This window comes from Tachypleus tridentatus, chromosome 8 (assembly GCF_004210375.1).
Source record: "Tachypleus tridentatus isolate NWPU-2018 chromosome 8, ASM421037v1, whole genome shotgun sequence".
Lineage (NCBI taxonomy): Eukaryota > Metazoa > Arthropoda > Merostomata > Xiphosura > Limulidae > Tachypleus > Tachypleus tridentatus.
Window position 1 is genome coordinate 98,057 of NC_134832.1, and position 22,140 is coordinate 120,196.

At 35.0% G+C, this 22,140-nt stretch overlaps 1 protein-coding gene across 2 annotated transcripts in view; it reads left to right on the forward strand.

The window, feature by feature from the left end:
- Positions 1 to 9,298: 9,298 nt before the first annotated feature.
- Positions 9,299 to 22,140, forward strand: part of LOC143258390 (uncharacterized) — a 139,667-nt gene continuing 126,825 nt past the window's right edge. For both annotated transcript variants that reach the window (XM_076517262.1, XM_076517261.1), the window contains exon 1: positions 9,299 to 9,814. In XM_076517262.1, the coding sequence (XP_076373377.1) occupies positions 9,759 to 9,814 (56 nt within the window). In that variant the 5' untranslated portion in view covers positions 9,299 to 9,758. The remainder of the gene's footprint in view (positions 9,815 to 22,140) is intronic.

The following is a 22,140-nucleotide window of genomic DNA, read 5'->3' on the forward strand; positions in this document are numbered from 1 at the left end:
TAGATTTTCAGACATATCTTTTGAGAGTTACCCGTAATCTGACACTGACCTAACCTTTTGATTTTCAGACAAATCTGTTGAACGTTACCTGCAGTATGAGACTAACCTTACATTTAATTCTCAAAAAGATAGATCTCTTAAAAGTTACCTCAATGTAAGACTGGGCTAACATTATGATTTTCAGATATATCTGTTAAAAGTTACCTGCAGTATGAAACTAGACTAATATTATGATTTTTAGACAGATCTGTTCAAACTTACCTACAGAATGAGGTTGGGCTAATATTTTGATTTTCAGACAGATCTGTAGAAAGTTACTAGCAGTATAAAACTGACCTAACATTTTGATTTTCAAACAGGTCTGTTGCAGTATGAGAGTCACCTAATATTTTGATTATCAGAGAGATCTTTTGAAAGTTACCTGCAGTATGAGACTGACTTATCGTTTTGATTTTCAAATAGCTCTCTTCATAGTTATTTGCATTATGAAACTTGGCTACCATTATGATTTTTAGATAGATATGTTGAAAGTTACCTGTAGTAAGAAAATGTTCTAACATTATGGTTTTTACACAGATCTGTTGTAACTTACCTGCGGTATGAGACTGACCTAACATTTTGATTTTCAGAGAAATCTCTTGAATATTATCTGTAGTATGAGACTTGAGTAACATTTTGATTTTTGGATAGATTTGTTGAAAGTTAGTAGCAGTATAAAACTGACCTAACGTTTTGATTTTCAGATAGATATGTTGAAACACATCTTCAGCATGAGACTGGTCTAACATTATGATTTTTAGATACATCTGTTGAAGTTACCTACAGTGTGAGACTGACCTGACATTTTGATTGTGAGACAGATCTGTTGAAAATTACCTGCAGTATGAGACTGGATTGACATTTTGATTTTCAGGTAGATATCTTGAAAGTTACTTGCAGAATGTGATTTGGCTAACATTATGATTTTTCGATAGATCTGTTGAAAGTTATCCGTAGTATGAGACTGACTTATAACCTTTTGATTTTCAGACAGATCTGTTTAAAGTTACGTTAAGTATGAGTCTCACTTATAATTTTTATTTTTACATAGATCTGTTGAAAGTTATCTGCAGTGTGAGACTGACCTAAAATTTTGATTTTCAGACAGTTTGAGACTGGATTAACATTATTATTTTGAAATAGATGTGTTGAAAGTTACCTCCAGTATGAAACTCATCTAACTTTTTGAATTTCAAATATAGCTGTTGAAATCTTCATGTAGTGTGAGACCGGAGTAATATTATAATTTTTAGATATACCTTTTGGTAGTTTGGCATAACGTTCTAATTTTCGAAATGATTTGTATGAACTTCACACTTTTAGAAAAACAACAGCACAGTATTGCTATGAAATGTACTACCGTGAAAGTGGCGCCCTCATTAGATGGGCAAGTCTGTATTGATAGCTCCTTTAAAGTTATTCGAAGGCATACACGTAAACGGGATCTTGCTAGGAACTTGTACTTTTGGTCGTCGATACTACTGGGTCTCTAACTCACATGAAATCAAGTTTCCCCTTGCTGTTATTCGCACACTTTGGACAGAATGGTGCAGAGCCATTTCGTTTATATGAGCTCTAAATTTTATATTTTTTAAGAGTGATCGTATATGTAAATAGATTCATCAAGAGACATCTAGATACCGAAAATTGTATAAAATAATTGCAACTTCTTTCCAATAATCTTTAGTTTCTCAGCCAGTTGAAATCTCACATCAGACTCTCATTTTTTGGTCAGGTGTTGTTGGTGTTAAATGATCACGATTTTGTCATATTTATATATATATATATATATGTTTTTCATGTGTCGATGTTGCAATAACGATGTGCCCATCTTGAGTCTTTTGGATTTTATTTCAGATTTCCTATTCGTTAACTTCTAGGATTGTAAATACCCAGCGTGTGGTACATACGAGTCCAACATTTAGCTCCATATGAAAACTTCATCAAATATGGTCAGCTCAATAAGAAAACGTTATCTCTTCAGAAACAGATCAACATGAAATCTTCAACTCTTCAGAGGAGTGCGGATAGTGTACAGCTCAATATGAAAATCTTTATCTCTTCATAAGAGTTTGGACTGGGGAGATCAATGGAGAAACTTTCATTCCTTCAGAAGAATGCATACTGTGGACAGCTTAATACGAAAACTTATATGGCAGGGCAGTAACACACGATTCTTAGAGCTGGAATGTTAGTACTATTCACACGTTCAGCCTGTAACCTACAGTGAGTTATTTTCCTGTATCCTCTTCTATTTTGTTCACTTTGTACTATGCGCAAGGCAATTTCTTTCAGTTTAGCCTGATTTATAGCCTGAGAATTCTGAAAACTTGAGTTCACACACTATTTTAACAAGAATAATTTCTCGCATTCCCACTTATATTCACTAACTGGAGGAAAAGTAGAAACAAAGTGAACTTTAATATGAATTATGGTCATTTTCATCATAGCTGTTGAGGACTTTCTGATGAGTATTGCTGCATTTCCAGCTCACGATGACAGAGACATCAGGTTGTACACTTTACTATCCTTCGGTTGCCTGTTGTTTCTCTCATCCACTCGTCACTTCAACCTCTCAGTGTTTTCACCAGTTTTGTGTTTTCTTTGTTATTTTTCAGAGTGAATGGTTTCAGTGTGAACTTGGGTAAAAGTGATGAAGTTACTGAACTCAGGACAAAGCATAGCTAATGCATCTCAGAACTGCTGGTATGGGTATTAACACTTTTATTGATAAGTGGAGAACAACGTTTCGACCTTCCTAGCTCATCTTCAGGTTAAGAAAGAGAGAGTTTGCAACTAACCGTTGCCAGGCACATATCTTAGGGAGGAGAGTATAAAACTTTAGACCAGCTAGTATTTAGGCTAATTTCATAGTGTTCACATTTTCCCTATTAAATGCTAAAGGCTTTCTTATTTTTATTTTTCTTATTTTCGTCTTTCGAAACTCTACTCAAATAAGTGGTTGAGTTTAGCAAGGCAAAATGCATATTTTTTTCTTTATGTTCATGGCCTTAAGATTTTGGCCAGCAGTGTATTTAAAGTTAAAAGAGTCTTTGAAAAAGGAACCGACTCGTGTTACATATTTAGAAAATGCCCACGCTATATATTTACCAAGGTTGTAGTTAAATGATTCATACGTCGATATTATGGGTCGTAGTGGAGAATCAAATCAATAGTAAGAATGACGAGGATAAGAAGGTCCGCCTCAACAAGAAACTAGATAAACTAAGGTGCTAACAACAAAAAAGACGCCAACACGACGAATTGCCAACAAACCTCGTAATTAACAGATCCGAGAGAAAATTAAGCAATGAAGAAATACATGTACTCAACAAAGGATTCAACTTCACAGTAACACCTAGAAATATTCCATCCATCAAAATGAAAGCCTTCCTGAAAGACCTAGCTAGAAAACTTTGTAATCCACTCTACACAAACTGAAAACACCAACAAAACAACGGAAGACAACCACCAGAAAGAAGACAACTTTGACAACAATTCTACCGACAACCAACAACCTAACTTTCCAGGTGGAACTGAAAACATCTTTTTTTTTTACCAGAAACACCTCAAAACAGTATCATAAACAACTTTTCCAAAGAATTTTCACACAAAAGTATCAACATGATTTCACAGAAAATAAATCTAGTAACAACCTCACACAAAAAGATATTAATTTTATAAACAATTTAAAACAAGACAACAACATCAAAATTCTAAAGGCAGATAAAGGCAATGCTATAGTGAAAATGAACACAAATGAATACATTCAAAAAATGAACAACATCTTGTCAGATACAAACAAATTTAAACTACTAAACACAAATCCAACAAAAACATATGAAAACCAATTGAACAAAATACTACTACAAATGAAAAAGACCAACACAATATCAGAAAACATTTGTTCTTACCTACGAAAGACCGACTTACGCACACCACAACTATAAGATACCACAAACTTCACAAACCTGATTGTCCACTACGACCCATAATGTCTACTTATGAATCGTTTAACTACAACCTCGGTAAATATATAGCGTGGGAACTTTCTAAATATGTAACATGAGCCGATTCATTTTTCAAAGACTCTTTTAACTTTAAATCTATTCTTAATTAACTAAATCATAAAGCCTTAATCGCCAGTTTTGATGTAATCTCCCTTTTCACAGAAGTACCAACTACTGAAGCCAACAAGATAACTTTAGAACTTTGTATCCAAGACCCCAACCCATTGATATACATGCCCAACAACCAATTGGCAACCTTTATAGAATTCAATACCACCCAAACTACCTACAAATAAATGACCTAAGTATGGGGAATTCCGTGTCACTAGTTCTAACCAAAATTTTTATAATACAGATTGAATCTCAAGCGGTCAATTTAGCTTTACACCCATCACTATACTGGTACAAGTATGTTGATGATACAGCTGCTGGATTCACATCCACAGAACACACACTTTTTTTTTTCAATCACGTTAACTCGATACACCCCAACATTAAGGTCATCTGTGAACAGCAAAAAACTAACCAAATAGCATTTTTTAACCTCAGGATCTCTAGAACTGATACACAATTCAAAACAGAAATCCACAGAAATATCACCAATACTGGATTATACTTTCTTTGGAACTCAGCATACGAAACAAAACAAAAACTCAACATGTTAAGAAACCAAATAAACACAGCCACAAAACTATGCTCACTCGATAAAATTAAAGATGAAATCAACAAAATAAAACAATACTTCATCAACATCAACAAATTTCCTCAATAAATTGTGGAAAAAAATTATACGAACACACTGAGACCAACAACAAACAAACAACAATAAATTCCAAGATACAACAAACTACAAAACCTTATACTGCTGCATACCATATGTTCCCGACATCAGCAAAAAATAGCCAACATTTATAAGAAACTTATAACAAAACACAACATTTTAGTAAATTCCAAATTTATTCAAAGACCATGTACAAAACTAAAGTACGCGTAAAATTTGTACACGTCTACACTTTCGTCCGTAAGACATGTATCCAGCAACTGTGACATTCAAACTATCTCTTTCTTAACCCTGAAGATGAGCTAGGAAGGTCGAAACGTTGTTCTCCACTTATCAATAAAAGTGTTAATATCCATACCAACTGTTCTGAAATACATTTTTATTTCAAGTGAATTTCTCCTCATCAAGAAAGCTTAGCTGATGATGGTTTCCCAAGGTTTGTCTTTCTTCAAACACTGTGTCCTCATCATTGCACCCACAATGATCACCCATGCCAATAAGTTTTACGTAAAGTCAGGAAGACAAATATTGTCCCCTTCAATGTCATCTGATGTGAATGGCCGAAGACTGATAGTATGAACTAATACGAGACATTGGTGGATGATTTAACTACACCATCACGTACGTTATCGTGTACATGATGTGGGTTCAGAGACTTGTATGAAATTCATCTGCTGTTGCAGTGCTAGCCTACACTATATGACCATTTGGAAGATTATTGAGATATTAAATCTACCATGTCTCAAAGTGCAGTTGGAGCTATTGGTGTTGATGTTGTTGTTTTGTTTTGACCTTTTCAGTGAGACAAACATAAGTCATCTCGATTACCTCAAATCTAATAAAGATATACTCTTCAAAAAAAGAAACGCAAAAGGCAAAATTTGAGACACATTGTTAACAAGTTTATTTTTCGTGTAGTTCTGTATGACATGTGTGAAACTTTGCACATTCACTGCTGAACATCCAAAGTCTGCAAAGGCAAAGTCCACGCTCACTAGTTGAAGTTTAACGTCATTCAACGTCAATAACGAGTATGCCTCCCGTGAGCATCAATAACTGCTTGGCATCTCCTGCCCATGGAAGCGATGAGATGACGAATCACATCCTGTGGAATGGCTGTCCACTCAGCCTGCAAAGCTGCTGCAAGCTGAGGTAGAGTCTGCGGTTGAGGTTAACGCTGTCGCAGACGTCGGTCCAACTCGTCCCAGAGATTTCGATGGGGTTTAAATCTGGTGATCTGGAGGGCCAGGGAAGAACGTTGATGTTGTGGTGTCTCAAGAAGACAGTGGTGAGTCGGGCTGCGTGAGGACGGGCGTTGTCATGTTGAAAAACGTCGTTGACGTTCACCATGATGGGTTGCACATGGGGCCAAAGAATCTCGTAGACAGTTGCGTACGATCTGATCGGAAATCCTACGCAGCCCTGGTATGGTTGAGGCAGTAGACGTCGCAGTGGTGGTCCTATCCCGAAGGTGACGTAACCGGATGTAACGATCTTGTGCGGGCGTGGTCACACGAGGTCTGCCAGATCGTAGATGGTCACGAGTTGATCCATGTTGTTGGTGACGATTCCATAGCCTTGTGATGGTGATTGGGTGGACATTCACAGCTCTGGCGACATCTGATCGAGATTCGCTTGCTTCCAAGCGACCAATTACGTTGTGCTTCAGTCAGTCTTGGCGTAACTGTATTGCGTGTCGGTGGCTTAACTCTGAGCTATGGAAACCGAGAACCCGTCACTTTTATAGGGATTTTGCACATATTGCACTTGCAGGACATGCAGATCTCTCAAACAAATTTATTAGACACGAATGCATTTTGGCGAAAAATCCGATGTTTTCCTCCGTTTTCAAAGTGCACAACTTTTATTGTCATTTTGGTCTGACAATCAGTGCCTTAACACGTGTAACATCACATACTCTGAGCTTATAATGTTATTACATATATTTCTCTTTAAAATAACAAAAATATCACTTTTGCGTTTCTTTTTTTGAAGAGTATGTTTTGTGGACTATATCTAGCAAATTTTCCAAATACAGTTTCATAATAACATATTGCTACTTGGATTGATGAATTATTCCTACTTTCACTCGATTACAATATTGTCAGGTCTCATTCTAGTTGGAGAAATATTCCAAGACATTCTTCCATTTTATCAGCCCTCAATATCTGTGGTAACAGAGGCTGAATAGCCATTCATTGTAAAACTAATTCATAGCGTTGTCTTGTTCTTTGGCATTTCAGTAGGTAGAAGATGCAAGTAAATAGCTTGGCAGCAGACTTGGAAGAAAGGCATTAATTGCTGTAGTTGTGGCTGTAACTTACCTGATACATACACTATCAAATTATTTTTTCCAGATTTTATCTGTGTATTCTGGTTTCACAGGGTATAATTAATAAACAGTACACGTAGCATTAGGTATTCTGGTTTCTTAGGATATAATTAATAAATAGTACACGTAGCATTTGATATTCTGGTTTCTCAGGGAATAATTAATAAACAGTACATGTAGGGTTGTGTATTCCTTTAAACTGTGCAAACGTTTTACACTGCTGATCATTAAAGCAAGTTGCAAGTGAATTAAATGACATTAGAAAAACTTTCTGTGTTGGATGGGTTGGGTACACTAAAAATTTTTAATTCATAATATTGTAACATTTTTCAGCTATGTTGACAAAGGTTTATTGATTATACCCACAATACTATATTTAAGTACGTGTTATACTTTAACCATTGGCAAAAATAATACATTTAAGCTATTATTATGATATATAAATCAGTTTCAGTGCTTCCAATACACACATTTATATATGATTATTTTAAAATTATATCATTATTTCGATTTGTTAAAAAACAACAACATTAGTGTATATTTTAGCCATAACATTTGAATAGCTTTTTATTTAATTGTCAACAGTGAATTCCTGCAAAAAATACATTATGCATGACCTATAAAACAGTCAATAATAGCTTGGCTTTATAAGTAAATACAATTTATTAATGTTTTGTTTTAGTAGGATGAAATTTAATACATATTATTACACATGTTCAGATTAACTAAATGTAATGGTGCCATCCATAATATTTGTTTGGCTTTAAAATACCGACACAGTAACTAAAAAAAGTTTAATTATATGTTATATAAACCCTTTTGTTTGGAAATTATTGAGCGTTTTCAATTCCTACACTTTCTTACAAACGTATGCGTTGTTAGTAATATGCCAGATACACAAAGATATTTCTTGATCACGAGAAACCCACTTGAAATAAAAATGTATCTCAGAACGGCTGGACGGGTATTAACACTTTTATTGATAAGGAGAGAACGACGATTCAATCTTCCTAGGTCATCTGCAGGTTAAGATGACCTAGGAAGGTCGAAACATTGTTCTCTCCATATCAATAAAAGTGTTAATACCCATACTAGCCGTTTGAGGTACATTTCCATCAGAGATACTTCTCCGTTTATCAACGTCAAATCTACTGTACTCTTTTTCATGGCGCTTAGTTATGAAGTAATATCCCCTTCATTGGCTCAACGTTAATTCTGTAGGCTTATAAAGCTAAAAGCAGGGCTTCGATACCCGTGGAGAAGACAACACCGATAAGCATATTGTGTAACTTTGCCCTCAACAACAAAATCCTCACTGCTACATCTATAAGATAGGAGACTGAGATGCAATATTACACTTTTTACCTTCAACAATGCTCAAGATTCGAGTTTATAAACTGTTCAGTTAAAAACTGTAGCGAATTAGATGTACAACTATGAAAGATTACTTGAACATTTTAAAACTTACATTTGTTCAAATTCTACAAGAACTGTGGTTTTAGATATTTGGATGGTTTAGCGAATTGTGAAACGTTTAATTAAAAATACGACTACTATGATAAACAGTGCACCCCCTAAGTGAAAAAAAGGAACTTTGATAGAAACGATATTTTATGCATGACGGTTATAAGGCGATATAGAATTTGAGTATGAATATGATACATACAAACAGTTGTGAAATTTGTATATAAACAGGATTATTAAATCCGGCCACGACGGACATGTTGTGACATCTGTTTTTAAAAAACGGAGCTTAATTTGTCAGACAGTAGGGGTTTCTAGTATGAACCTCAACGAAACGTCTTATGGTTACCTGTACTCTCGTTTTCTCTCTTCTTATTCACACTGTTTACAAAAAGTCCCATTTGAAACTCTTAGAAGTTTTAATAATTCGAATTCGTGTATTTACAATAATACTTCTGTCGAACATTGTTAAACATTTCATTTCGCTAAGATAATCCAGGCGAACGAAACTTCTTATCCATCGTAGCGCCACCTCGTTTCCAAGGTAACCCGCGCCGTGACTGTAGCTGAACTCCTGGCGGTGAATTTCGGCCTCTATTACGTGACCAGGTAACAGCCATCACTCCGAAAGAGCGTCGACATGGGAAAGACGTAATTGGTGGAGGGGCGTCCAGGGGTGTGGCCACTTGTAACCTCTATGCAGTAAAAAGTGAGCTATCAATCACAATATGTTTGAGATATTAAAAAGAAAATGAGTCGAGTATGAACAGAATTTGGAAGCGACTGATTGTACTCGTGCACTCAATTCGGATCCCACGATAGTTAGCGAGCTGTTGGTTGCGTGATCAACTACAGACCAGGTGGCTCCACAAAGACAGCGAACAGCGTCTAGCGCAGCAGGCTTACCTCTAGGGTTCGAGTACAGTGCTTGCGGCGCCCTCAGAGAGGTTGACCTTCTAGTTTCTTTCTGAACGTCTTTTCTCCACGTACATACAGACACTTTAGAGGAGTCTGGGCCACTGGCCTGGACTATGGCCAATGTTTAAATACTGACCAAAAGATATTCTAGCATAACTGATTGTGCGCTGACAGTTGGTATGATGACATACTCGAGAATAATCGGGCGGTTAGTATGAATCACCTAGGGACAATGTATGCAACTAAACGAAGGAGACGTAACAGCAAAAGGTAAGTAAATCTTAATACTGGAAACAGAATAATGTATAAACATTTTATACTGATATGTCTTTATGCACGAACTTTGTTATAATGTTCTACCTATAAGCATCAGGGTTACTGAGTATTTAGATCTTCTTTACCTTCTGGACAGTGCAGGTTTAGTCTAAGTGATGTAGAGACAATTTTCGGCTCTAAAATACATGAATACATGAAAAGTTTGTACTGTTAATTCAAAAGAAAAACTTGTTACATGTAAGCAATATGCACTTAGGTCTTGCTAACAACAATATATACAGTTTTACGTGAAAAATATTATTCACCGCCTTAAAATGCTATTAAAAAGTAAGCTTACAAAATAAATTACCTCAAAATCGTTTGGGTTTTTAATATATTGATGCTAGTATTGATTGTGGGTTTAAATCTTTAAGCTGCACCATGTGTTAGGTGAAGACAAACTCGTAATTCTAGCTCTCACTGACAACTTCTTAGGTTTTTATTATAAGTTGAATACTTATAATGTTTTTTTTTCACATCTCTCTGTAATTCTGCGTTCTACATACATAGTTACGATCTATATAACAAGATTTTACTTCTTTTAAAATGCACCATGTCTGTTTGTGTAGCACATGTCGCAAGGATAAAACACCGAATGTTGGCGACATAAGTCTTCAAAGTTAACGCTCAGATACTAAAGTAAAAGAACAGTAATGCATATTACATATTAAAACTAAAGATATAACATACTCCATTTTTCACGTGCTCATACGAAAAGAAATCAGAAGTCGCTTTATATAAGCTTAGACCTCTCTCCATAGATGGGTCAACTCTTAATTAAATTAAAGTTAGAGTGATTCAAAGTCGACTCCAGTCGTTTACGATTTCTACTATTATTTTCTCAGTACTTTAATGACCATGTAATTCACCAATAATAACGTTAATAACAACAATTATATTTAACTGTGATGATGAACCACAAAGTAAGTGAAACACCGTAGTAGACTGTCACTTTTAGCGGTTGGTTTCAAACCTGGATAATTCTCAAGAGGTATAAAGCCATTTTTATGTTTATACACAAGTTTGTGCTACTCATATTGACTTCTATTGACGGCCATCTTTCTTGTTAAACTCGCTGCTTATACCGTTTTCACACTCAAGAATTACAAGCATACCGTTTCATGAGCAATTTCAGAAGTACAAGTATTTCGTTTCATGATCAGTTTCAGGACTACAAGTACGCCGTTTCATGACCAGTTTCAGTTCTGCAACTATTCCGTTTCGTGAGCACTGACTATATTCCTACAGTAAATAGTTTCCTAAACTTACAAATGGCCCAAGGTCTTCATTACCCCCCCCAAAAAAAAATAAAAAATGGACAAAAGTTTGTAGAAGAGTTTACAGAATTGACCATTTCTAGCGATTACTACAATCGGCACGTGCGCTAGAATTTCATCTATCTCGATATTGTATGGTTTTGGAAAAAGCAACAACACGCAAGTAGACGAACAAAAGTGATATGTAATAGGTGTAGTTTTTAAAGACGTTCCCTAGTGTGACAGTAAAATATCCACGATATTGTTTAATACGCGCTGCGATTGTTAAACAATCGTCACGCAAACCTCGCTGGTTTGTTTGTTAAATAGGTTTGCAACTAGTTTGGGCTATTTACGTACTATCATACCCATAAATTTAAACATCACGAAAAGTGATGGGGATATGTGACATGTTTCTGTATGTCTGAAGAATATATCATATTGCTGTCTTTGAAATATGTTTCTGTAACATAGACTTGCGCTACGTAGTTACATCGGGCTATGTTTGTTTTCAATAAGCTACAGCCTGGTAACCATCTGTATGAAGCCATATTCATTTTCACCTGATACGTATCTATACCGAATTATGTTCGTTATTTATGTTGACATTAGTTACATCGGGCTATGTTTGTTTTCAATAAGCTACAGCCTGGTAACCATCTGTATGAAGCCATATTCATTTTCACCTGATACGTATCTATACCGAATTATGTTCGTTATTTATGTTGACATTAGTTACATCGGGCTATGTTTGTTTTCAATAAGCTACAGCCTGGTAACCATCTGTATGAAGCCATATTCATTTTCACCTGATACGTATCTATACCGAATTATGTTCGTTATTTATGTTGACATTAGTTACATCGGGCTATGTTTGTTTTCAATAAGCTACAGCCTGGTAACCATCTGTATGAAGCCATATTCATTTTCACCTGATACGTATCTATACCGAATTATGTTCGTTATCTATGTTGACATTAGTTATATCGAGCTATGTTTGTTTTTGTCTTGGCAAGCACATATATTCGAAACTATGTCTTATCACTAAAACATTCATATACCCCTTATATGCAACGCTTTAAGTAAAAAAACATTACATTGGAAACATAAATAGTACAGTTGAAATACTGTGGAAAAAATGTACTTGAACCTAAAATACAACCGGTCGAAATACCAGCTTCCAAGCCCAGCATTGTTACACAAACTAATGTGTTTTTTGTGGACTCTCAGAAAATAGTGATTAAACCGAAAAGTTCAAGACGAATAAACCAGAATTATCATGTTAATAAAGGACACTTCTGGTTTTCATAGTGTCTAGATCTTTGGCCAGGGAAAGGTTAAGGTATTTGTTAATATATAACTGTGTTACTTTGACCAGAAGTCAAATCTTTGGACAGGAAAAACATGATACATTTATTAACATGTAATGCTAATATTTTTAGGATTGATGGTGTTATCGCTGGTGTTCTTAGGTGAGAGGTCCAGACCTCTAGCCAGGGAAATACTGGGGTTACATTTTATTATATAACGTTGGTATTTTTTAGGATTGTATGCATGGGAGTCTAAAACGATATTGCATTATTACGGTCCCTGATGTCGCACATGATTACTATTAATTTCTGAGTAAAACAAACATTTGCCTAACAATAAGCACACCTAGGTTCATTTGTTGGACATTTTCACTGTTGATTAAGTTCAACAAATCCAGGTGTCTCCACAACAACAAAAACTTTATACAGTTTTTTCACATGGTACGTTTTAGCAACTTAATAGGTTGAAACACAAGAAACTGAAATATTGGTACTTGCTAATGGATGCTGATGTCGGAATTCTTGAGAAACATGTTTATCAAATAGATGAGCAATTTTTTAAACTATTTATCTTATTTTTACAAACGTTTACAAAGTGTCAAATGTTAGACGACACTGAAGACTTCATGTGTGCTAGTCGCTAGCCAATGCTAGGATAATGTGGAACTCACAGTGAAAACAAATTAGCGTACGTCCAAATTAACATCCTGATGTATACGACGCGGAAGTGTGAAATATGTTAAAGAGTACAGTTAACGGTTAGAAGCTACTATAGATATTAATGTAAGTTGATAATTAATTAGATAAGTCAATTGTGGAAATGGTTAAGACTTTCACAATGTAAAACGACTGGAGATGTTAAGAGTCTGAAACAGACTGCACGTGCTATCTATTAGGTCTACAAACCATTCTTGAATATCTCTAGTCTTAAGCAGCTCTGCTGTCTCATAATTTCTAACATTCTACTAACCCTTATGACTGTAGAAATATTTGAATTTCCTCTTGCTTCATTGTAATATTTATCACTTAGTCGTATGTGCGAGTGTTGGACATTAACTGCCGTTGGTATCTATTCATTCAAAGCGTGATATTATCTTACGACACAAAATCGGTTGTAAATATTTAAAGGTCCCTCTAGTCCCCGATAATTTGTTGGTTGAAATCATATTTCGGTTATAATTATTAAACACATTTAAGTAGGAACTTTACCGATGACTGAGTGAAGTTAAATCCAGAGACCTTGCTGTCGTTCTGTGGAAGCGATTTCAGTCACGTTTTCCTTGTTATTTGTATAACTAATATTTTTCAGTTAGTTTTCACTATCCTAGTGTCAGTCACGTGAGACTGTGGGTCGAATAAAGAAAACGAATGGAATCTATGATAAAAAATTCCTCTTTTTACTATTCAAAAAACACTCGTTTATATTAACGTAAGACTGTCAATATCCAGTAACTAACAGTTCATAATTAATATTGTAGTGTAACGTAAGAATGTCAATATCCAGTAACTAACAGTTCATAATCTGTATGAAGAAAATGTAATAAAACCATCAATATTTCACGTCTCCCTGTTCTTTAAACTACCTTTAAGTATTTTTTGTTTGATTTGCATTTCCTTTCCATACTGTTGCCTATACACGAAAGTTAACTTTATATTTCTCACACCAACAAGATTTAGTGTGTTTCGTAAGAACAACAACTCTAAACTATTCTCTCACATCTTGTGTTATATCTACATATACAACAACTTTAGAGACTGCTTCCGACAAGGGGCAGTATATCTGCACGTGATCATTACGTTTATTCCTATATTACATACAGAGAAAAGAGCTCGTAGCTTCTAGGAAACGTTTTAAATACATCTGTATTTCTAACAATGCATGTGTGTCTCTCTTCAACAATATACAGTTGATTCAGTGACTTTGTAACAACGTGATACACCACAGTGAATCAGTGACTTGAATGATGTAACAATGTAATACATCAAAGTAGTACAATGTTTTATTTATGTTTGAATCGGTGACTTGAATGATGTAACAATGTCATCATCACAGTAATACAATGTTTTCTTTGGAGTTTAATATCTCACGAATATTTCACGCAAACATAGATCAGATCTGGAGGCATATCCCACGATTAATTTCACGTTAACATAGTTCATATCTGGAGGCATATCTCACGAGTATTTTTATACAGACATTGTTCAGATCTGGAGAGATATCCACGATTATTTCCATATAAACGCAGTTCAGGTCTAAAAGAATATCCGTGGGTATTTTCACGTACACATATTTTAGATCTGGAGGCACATATCCCTTAAATATTTTTATGCAAACATATCTCAGATATGGAGACATATCCAGCATGTGTTTTCAATGCAGATAAATTAGTTTTATATGTGATAAAGATATTACTGGACGGCGTAAAACGCTTTCAAAAAATACATGTACGAAATCAAGATATTCGCGTTCAAAATAGGATAATTAACGTTTCGGTTAAATAGTCGACACAGCTCTACAAGCCCGTGTGATTTCTTAGGCGAGTTTAATTACTGTTATTTTACAAGTTAATTTGAATTGAAGTTATCATCCTTAACTGCTGATCAAAGCAAGTAATTTAGAAACTCTAGAACTAAACATTAAACAAGTACTTATTGTAGCTAAATTTGATATTTTATTCTTATTTATAATGATTATGATACATTAATTCATTAGTTTGGCAACGATATTTTCGTCCACAATCCTAATAATGTCTCGCGAGGTTCGACCAACGTAGAAAACTTAAGTTAGTCTTAAATCCATCTACTATATAACCTAACAATATAGAATAACCTTTATAACAACAATATAATTACAAGAATAAAAAATTATAAAATATAAATATATTATATACATTAAACTTTCTAACCAATGCTGTTAAAGTAAATAAAACTAAAGAAAGAATATAAGATAAATTGATAATACATATAAGCAATAGTCATCTGCTTCCTGTACTATCTCCGATTATTTGTTCTCTTTTACCACTAAAACGGTTATTTCTTTTTGAATTTCGCGCAAAGTTACACGAGGGCTATCTGCGCTAGCCGTCCATAATTTAGCAGTGTAAGACTAGAGGGAAGGCAGCTAGTCATCACCACCCACCGCCAACTCTTGGGCTACTCTTTTACCAATATTGGGATTGACCGTCACATTATAACGCCCCCACGGCTGAAAGGGCGAGAATGTTTGGTGCGACGGGGATTCGAACCCGCGACCCTCAAATTACGAGTCGCATGCCTTAACTCACCTGGCCATGCCGGGCCCTAAAACGGTTATATTTTACTTTAATAAAAATGTATTTAACTGGAATTCACGCTTACATTTTCTAATAATTGAATATTGGGTTTAAAGGTATCGAATATTATTTATAGTATTACCCATTACCCTCCATAATAAGATAAATAAATAATTCGTGGGTTAGGGTAAATAACTGAAAGTAAACAGACAAAAATCACACACAAGACGTAACTCAACTGCAAAATGTCGTATGCCCCCGTTTCACAACGGTACGTCTGCGGAATTATAACGTTAGAAACGGGGCTTCGATACCCATGGTAAGCAGAGCACAGGTGGCCCATCGCATAGCTTTGTGTTTGAGCTACAAAAACCAAAACAATTGTATTTCATGTTTCACCCCTGTTTCAGCTTAATACGGTCATTCTCATCCTATCTAGTTTGGTTACGTCTATTTATGTCGCTAAGTTTAACCTACCGCGCACACGTTTAAAGCAGTTCGACAACGGTACAGGAGCCTCTTCAAAACTCCCAGCTGTCGCCGTATGTAATGGTCGGCCCGCGGCGGTCTTCCTCAAGAATGACGTTGTGTCGCCAGAGCTGTCGTTCTGTACGTCGGAACTTATTTCTGCTGGGTGTCGATAAGAATCTAAGCCGAGAGATGTGAAAAATAATAATTAGACAATATCACATAATTTATGTTACAAACCATGGACTACTCGACGCAAATTGACACGCTGAGGACAGTTTCTGCACTTTTTTCACGCATTATCGCACATGCGTGGTAAGCAAAACAGAATAATAATATACCGCATTTTACAGTGACTTCACCATCGCATAAGATGCTTAATCTTAAACAAGTTTTTCACACATAATACAGTCGTCATCTGTATATCTGTTTCCAAGGTGTTTAAGTTCTGTAATGTTGTCTACCCAGTAATCGGTGTCTATTCTCATCTTTCTACGGCTGTCAAGTTGTATTTTACTGTCAACAATTATCGTTTTTTTTTTCTGCTGTCTTCACAGTAACCACTTTCTTTTCTACTGTCTCCACAGCAGACAGTTTAATTTTTGTCCCCCTTTATTATATAACACTGTAATATATTGTTGGGTGCTTTGTTGATTAATATCATCTTTTTACTATTAGACGAGCTGAACCCACTCGAGAAATTAACTGAACCAAACGCTTATAAAGTAACTACGCACGTAAGTAGCTACAAATCCCTGATATCTTTAAGCGGGCTCATCTTTGCTGTATAAGAAATGTTTGTGATAATATGTTATTTGAAAAACAGTCAATAGCGGTAACACAATATAGATTATTAAAATAAGCTACGGACAAAGTACCTGGCTTTTGTGTAAATATTTAATCTTCTCCTTGGATGTATGTATGTCAAGATAAAGTCATGCAACTGGAAAATAATTATTGTTTTGAAATATTATATACGTACACTCCATCTAATTAACTGTTCAATACACGTCCGGAAACCTGTTTAACAGTGACATAAAGCTGTTGGCGAGTTGAGATATGTATTCGTGGAACAGATGTACCACCGCTGTTCTAATATAATCTAAGACGTTTCGGTAACCTATTAAAGGAATTTATAGTTTTTACATGTCTTAATAGCGTTTAACGACCGAGAAGTTCATCGAATGATAGGTTGTTGTACAAGGTAGAAAAAGAGAAACATAAAAAAAGAATTATGGTTTAATATATATTTGTAAAATTAACTTATATCTCTCTATATAGCATACACACGCTGTGGTAGTCCCTTGAAATGGCTGCATCACACAATCACGATCAGTTGATGATTCCGCGGTAAGAAATAAGCAGTAGAAGGCTCGTGTTATTAAACCTTCCAATGGGCAGTATTATGAGTAGCAACTAGTCTTCTAAAATCCATCCATTCTGTACTTGCAAAACAAAGAACTATACAAGTTTCGCGTACTGTGTTCTATTAACTAGACGAAGTCTCAAATTACACGAAAAGCACAGGTTATAGACTATTAATATTTGTGTAGCTTGTTTATTTGTGGACTTTCGCGCAAAGCTACTCGAGGGTTATCAGTGGTAGTCATCCCAAATTCTGACGAGAGGGAAGCCATCTATTCACCACCACCCGTCGCCAAATCTTGGGCTATTCGCATTATTTGTTATTGTAGTTAAGCAAGCTTTTTTATATGGTCAAAATTGTCAATACTAACGATGATATGATATCAAACGAACGAATCGGTGCTTTATATGTTTTTATTTACTTGTGCTTTGTATTATGACATTACATACTCTTAGACCGACAGATACAAGTAGGTACATTATTTATTGAAGTATTTTTTGTTTTAGTTTTAGTCCTTATTATGATTACAAATTACAGATGATTCAGTTACAGTCCATGCTATTTACTTTCGCAAAGCCTATCTTCAAAATATTGCGTTTATTATAAAATGACGATCAAAAGCTATTACAAAAGTAGGCTTACATCAGTCACAACCAAGGAGTAAACAATCAGATTCCAATATCCTTCCGCCCAGTTCCTAGAATGAATATATAATGTTATGATAATGAAAACTCTTTATTTTCCCTATCTCTAGTATTCGTAAGCTTTGTGAAGGTATTGCAACTATACAATCCTCGTCAGCTCAGGAATGCTGTGATAACACAGCTATACAACTTCGTCAACATAGGACCACTGTAATATTACACTTTACAACTTCATCAACTTAGGACCACTGTAATATTACAATTTACAGCTTCGTCAACTTAGGACCACTGTAATATTACAGCTTTACAACTTCATCAACTTAGGACCAGTGTAATATTATAGCTTTACAACTTCCTTAACTTAGGACTACTATAATATTGTAGCTGCACAACCTTGTTAAGTTAGGGCCACTGTAATATTACAGTTGCTCGTCAACTTAGGACCACTGTAATATTGTAGTTCCTAAACCTCGTTAAATTAGGACCATTGTAATATTAAAGCTGTACAACCTGGTCAACTTAGGACCACGATAAAAACGAAAGTGAAAATGTTAATTGTTCCCAGGGATACAGAATCCTCTGTAGTAGCCAACACCTCATTATAAAGTTACCGAATTTTTTTTTACAAACACCTCCTTATATTTCTTTGGTAATACTAAGAAATCTAATAAAGCACAACAAATATTGTAGTTTTTCCTAAGGTTACATAAATCTCCATCAGGGGATATGACGTGACAATAATTTGCTTGTTGGATTTAGTGTTTGATTATCTGCTTTAACTCTCAGTAACTTTAAAGTAGTACGCCAGAAGGAAGACAGATAGATAACACAATCTATTACTAATTATCAGGCTTCTCTTGTTAGTCCGAATAGTGGAACTTGACTGTTTCTCTTATCACGGACTCGCAGGCTCAGTTTCTTTTCTTTTCATTTTTTAAAAACGAAACTGAAACTGTTTAGCCTCAACTCTACAGCTTGGCTGACCACTACCTCTTCTAACATTTTGAGATCAACCGTATAAAATTCCTGGTTTGCACTGTTGATTAGCCCATTTGTAGACGCAAAATTACTTTAAAATTTGACAACACACAATAGTTACACGGTCAAAAATGTGTAATACCGTATATAATAGCACAGTCCCAAGATTCCCGCGGTTCTCAGTCTGTAATTAGCTAGTTACTCTGTCACAAATTACAGAAATCATAGAAAGATAGGGAAAAACGTCGCCAATCGATACTCCTTTTCCTTAGATACCAAAGATGAAAATAAACAGTATTTGGGATTCGTGGTGACAAGAAACCCTTTGAAGTAAAAATGTATCTCTAGACGGCTGGTAGGGGTATTAAAACTTTCATTAAAATAAAGTAGAGAACAACGTTTCGACCTTCTTAGGACATCTTCATCTTGAAACTCGGTGCCTCTCTGCTGAAACACCTCTAAGCAACAAAATTAACGATTTTTCTCATCGTGAATTCTTGACGTACAAACCGTTTTTGTATTTGATACTTTACTGTTCACCGATTTGCAAAAGAATAAAGTTATTTTGGTTCTTTACAAGTCACGAAGTATAATATACTTTTGATGTTATATAGTTCTTGTATGTTTTTTTTCAATTTCGCGCAAAGCTAGACGTCCCTAATTTAGCAGTGAAAGACTAGAGGGAAGGTAGCTAATCATCACCACCCATCGCCAACTCTTGGAGTACTCTTTTACCAATGAATAGTGGAATTGATCTTAACGTTATAAGACCCCCATATCTGAAAGGGCGAGCATGTCTGATGTGACGGGGATTCGAACCCGCGACTCTTAGATTACGAGTCGAGTGTCCTAACCACCTGGAGTGTCTTGAAATATTTCCTGTTTTACAGTGGAATATTCAAAGACATCATTCAACTCTTCGTTACTCAAGAACGACACCTCATTACAGTAAGTGTGAAACCGAGCTCATAAAATAAGACCCTTCCACTACAATAAAAGTATTTCGTCTTCATTATATAAGAACTTTATCTCAATTTTATTAAAGCAAAACTGAATAACCTGTCATCTTTAAAATCAGGTAGTAATAGCTTTGTGTGTGCGTATGTTTTCTTATAGCAAAGCCACATGAGGCTATCTGCTGAGTCTACCGAGATGAATCGAACTCCTTATTTTACCGCTGTGCTAGCGGGGGACAATAACTTTGTAGATTATTTAACAGTGTTCTTGTGTTTCTATTCAGTCAAACGACTGAGGGACCTGTCGTCTTTAAAAGTAGGGAGTAACAACTTTCCAGACTAATTAACATTGTTAATTTGTTCGTATTCAGTCACATAGTCACTGCTGAGGCAGTACTTTAAAAAAAAGAAAAGAAAAACATTATTGTTAGATATTGAAAAGATGACAGACAAATAAAGATAACTCAATAATTAAATTTCCCCTTTGAATATTGTTTTAAATCAAACTTGAAGCACTTATGGCGCCCATCGCAATAATAGTTAATGAGAGTGAGTGTGTGATACGTTTTATCTCAATACATCAGGGTTTACTATTTCAGCAAAGTTTCGTAAAAACAGAAACGTTACACGACAGATCAGTAAATATTAAGAATAAACAGATTATAGCGTAAGATTTAAAAGTTCATTATTGTTTAATAGCATTTGAATATCACGAACCACAGCAGTAGTTAATAATAAGGATCGCAAGGGATTCCATAAAACCCTTATAGAACGTTCGGGGGAAAAAAAGCTCCTTAAACAGTAAATACTCAGTTCAACTAACACTTTGAAACATTTAATAGTAACTGCTAAGACTATGTACGTATAAATTGTTATAAATAAAGCACCGATGTTAGACTTGCAAGGAAAAAAATCTGACCAAAACGACCCATTTGTAATTGTTATTAATGTTATTCTCTTGCCAGCTTACAACAAAACCGGTTTATAATATTGTACCGAAACCTTTTGTAAAATACTAAATAACTGATAACTAAGGTCATATTGACATAGAAAAGTCAGTTTGTTTTTTTTTCTTTATTTTGCATAAGAAAAAACATCATAATTCTAGTGTAAGAAAATTAGTTTTCTTACAAATATCTAGTGTGTTTTTTTAAAAGCTGAAGTACAGGGTGAAGTATCAGCCAGTGATAGATGAATGTAACATGTACTCAATACTTTGTACACTATACAATCGGTGTCTTTAGGGAGCTAACCACTACATTATGTATGAAGCGAAAATCCTATCTCAGCCAGCTACTTGCTATGTTTGTTATTATTAAAATGTATAAAGTTAGCTCTACACATTAAGTAATCCTTAAAGTTGAGCATAAAAAACAGCAAATTAGATAAACAAAAATTGATAATTTAAAAGTCTGCAAATAGGAATCGTAAAAATGTAAGAAAGCAAGGTCGTAGATACTGTAGGCGTTCGTTATTTACTCTAACAATAAATTCTTATTGTGCCTCCACTAAATGTAATTCTAGATAAAAGCATGAAGCCAAAATAGGAGTTTGTGATTTGACTAAACAATTTCTACTGTATCTCTAACCTTGTTTCCTTACTTTTTACGATCCCTCTTGCAGGTTTTAAACTCCGATTAAAAACAAATTGTATTATAAATGGTTAGTTGTATATGTTGCCAATAATACGAAGAGCCATTGACTAGAAACACTAATGAAACAACGATAGGATAATGGGTAATGCCAATAATATTATCATTACTACTTTACTTCTTGCATAAACGATCTTATACCATGTTGCAATACTACTCAACTCACATATATCAACCAAATATTTTAAATTGGATGCATAAATCACGTGTTGCTATACTTGCTAGATATTTTACATTATAAGTTGGTACTATTATTATATGTGGAAGAGAGTGGCATGTTATACAGACAGAGTGGCATGTTATACAGATTTTATTACCTTAATCTCTCAAAGGGTTGGTGTTTGAGTGCGTGTTGTTTTTTGTTTGGTATGAGTGTTAT